Here is a 2,457-nt window from a genome sequence, read left to right as displayed (position 1 = left end):
AGGAAAAATATGCAATATGAAAATAATTGAAGACAAAATGTGTTTTACTGAGAAAAAACAAGATTTGTTTTTTAAAAAGCCTTTTTCCAAAAGGTACATCTGGAAAAAGGGGGGTCGTCTTATAATCAGGGTCGTCTTATATTCGGGCCAATACGGTAATTATATTTATTAGCAGCATATACTGTTTCTTCAGGTTTAAAACTTAATAGAATGTAAGCTTTAGCTTTTCTTGAGGAATAGTTCACCGAAGAATTATGTACTCGCCATTTCAAACCCGTAGGCTATTTTTCCGATGGAACATAAAAGTTAAAAAACTTGAATCCTTGATTGAAGTATTCCTTTAATCACAGCATTTCGGCTGGATTAATTAAGGACATCATTGGTACTGTTTTACATTTCCATTCACTGCTGTTTCCTTTTGCAGTTGATACAAAGTAACTTTGTGCTGTTCTGCACATATGCGGTGGAGCTGCGAGAACACTTTCAGAACATTGTTTTGACAATTCTGGTGAGTGAAGAACACACCTATGAACTTAATTCAATAGATAATCGGTCCTGCCATTGGCGCTCCTCATCACACCGACATTAAAAGAAAGACAAAGTTCTCTATTATTCTCTCATTTGTGTCTGTGTAAAGTGAATATGTGACAGAAGTTTTGTACTGTATATCTTTCTAGATGTCGGCCGCAGTGAGTATCCCATTCTGGCAGTGGTTCCTTGAGAAGTTCGGGAAGAAAACAGCAGCTTTCTGCGGCATTACAGTAATTGTTATTTTATCAAGTGTTTTTTCTTAAAGGGACAGTCCACCCAAAAATGAAAATTCTGCCATACTTATTCCCAACTTGTATGGCTTTCTTTCTTCTGCTGAACACAAAAGAAGATAATAAATCAACCAAACAGTTGACAGTAGTAGAATTAGAAGAAATTCATACAGGTTTGGAACAACATGAGGGTGAGTAAATGATGACACTGGTGAACTATCTCTTTAATCAGTGATTTGGAGGACTCCAATTTATCCGATTGATCTTTAGCTTCAGTAGTTTTATAAGTTAACAAATGATACTACCATATTATGAATGACAATAATGAGCTATTTTAACTATAATAAAAGTTTGTTATCGTGTATAACAGTGTTGCTATTTTTAACTAAAACTATTAAAACTGTTTCCAGTAATCAAAGTAAAGCTAAAGTAAAATAAAATGCAAATATTAGATTAAAACTTTAAAACATTTGAAAATTAATTAGAAAATTAGAAATGATTAGAAATTAGCTATTTTAACTATAATAAAAGTTTGTTATCGTGTATAACAGTGTTGCTATTTTTAACTAAAACTATTAAAACTGTTTCCAGTAATCAAAGTAAAGCTAAAGTAAAATAAAATGCAAATATTAGATAAAAACTTAAAACATTTGAAAATTAATTAGAAAATGAGAAATGATTAGAAATTAGAAATTGCCGTAGCAAATTAACTGAATTAAAAATGACTAAAATTAAATGTAAAATTAAATTAAATTAAATAAAAAATTGAATTAAAATGACAAAAAAAAAATTGCAATTTTTTTCATTTACTAAAATGACTAGAAATATAATATAGAAATATAAAATAACAACAATAAAATAATAAAACTGACAAAAGCACTTAACAAAATTACTAAAAATTAGTTTAAAAATAAAATAAAAAATAAAACTGAAAATATACTTTTTTTTAAAGATGTAAATAAAACAGATTATTCAAATGTTTTACAAGAAAATACTATTTATTTTAGTCTTTCTACTTCAAAATTTCACTTTTACTTCAGTGTGTTACTTGCCATTTATTTGTACTTTACAAATAATTTACAAGCAAATTCATTGTGAAGATGTAGATGTGTTTTTTTCTCTCAGTGTAGGATTCTGATCATTGACCAGACTTCAGATTTCAGTACAGCAGTGTTCTTTAGCTGTATACTGACACCTGTTGGCATGAAAGCACCGTCACATGATGCCAATGCAAAAACAGCTCATTTGCAAGCAGAGGTGTTATCCATGATTATTTTATTCTCCAAGTATCTGATAATAAGGGCCTAACCAGAATTAAATGAACAGTATTCAGGTGGTCATGTGATCTCAAAATCGTATATTCAATTTAAATGGCCTTTTCTGGACCACTAATATGACCGGAGTCAGATCAAAAATGCATCATTCATTTCTGGAGGTTAAAAACATACTTATCGCACCTTAAAGGGTCATGAAACCCCCCATTTCAGCACTGGTTAGTCCTCACCACAGTTTTAAAAAATGCTAAAAAAAAAAGGTGGGCGTGGTGCGCAGCGGAGCGGAGGAGGGGGAAGCGGGGAGACAGACAACACACACAGCTTGTTCTGACAGTTTCATTTCGCTCCCATCGAGTTAAAAACACAAATAAATGCACAGCCATTTGCACTCTGCATCGAAAACATATATATGAACGCGCTGT

At 31.5% G+C, this 2,457-nt stretch overlaps 1 protein-coding gene across 1 annotated transcript in view; it reads left to right on the top strand.

Annotated features, from left to right (window-relative positions):
- Positions 1-2,457, top strand: part of LOC107726749 (major facilitator superfamily domain-containing protein 2B-like) — a 9,692-nt gene that overhangs the window by 4,405 nt on the left and 2,830 nt on the right. The window contains exons 5-6 of the mRNA XM_016536436.1: positions 425-508; positions 678-761. Coding sequence (XP_016391922.1) covers positions 425-508; positions 678-761 — 168 coding nt within the window. The remainder of the gene's footprint in view (positions 1-424; positions 509-677; positions 762-2,457) is intronic.

This window comes from Sinocyclocheilus rhinocerous, unplaced genomic scaffold (genome assembly GCF_001515625.1).
Source record: "Sinocyclocheilus rhinocerous isolate Xijiao unplaced genomic scaffold, SAMN03320098_v1.1 scaffold786, whole genome shotgun sequence".
Taxonomy (NCBI): Eukaryota; Metazoa; Chordata; class Actinopteri; order Cypriniformes; family Cyprinidae; genus Sinocyclocheilus; species Sinocyclocheilus rhinocerous.
Note: the sequence above shows the minus strand (reverse complement) of the source record. Positions and strands in the feature narration are given on the sequence as shown.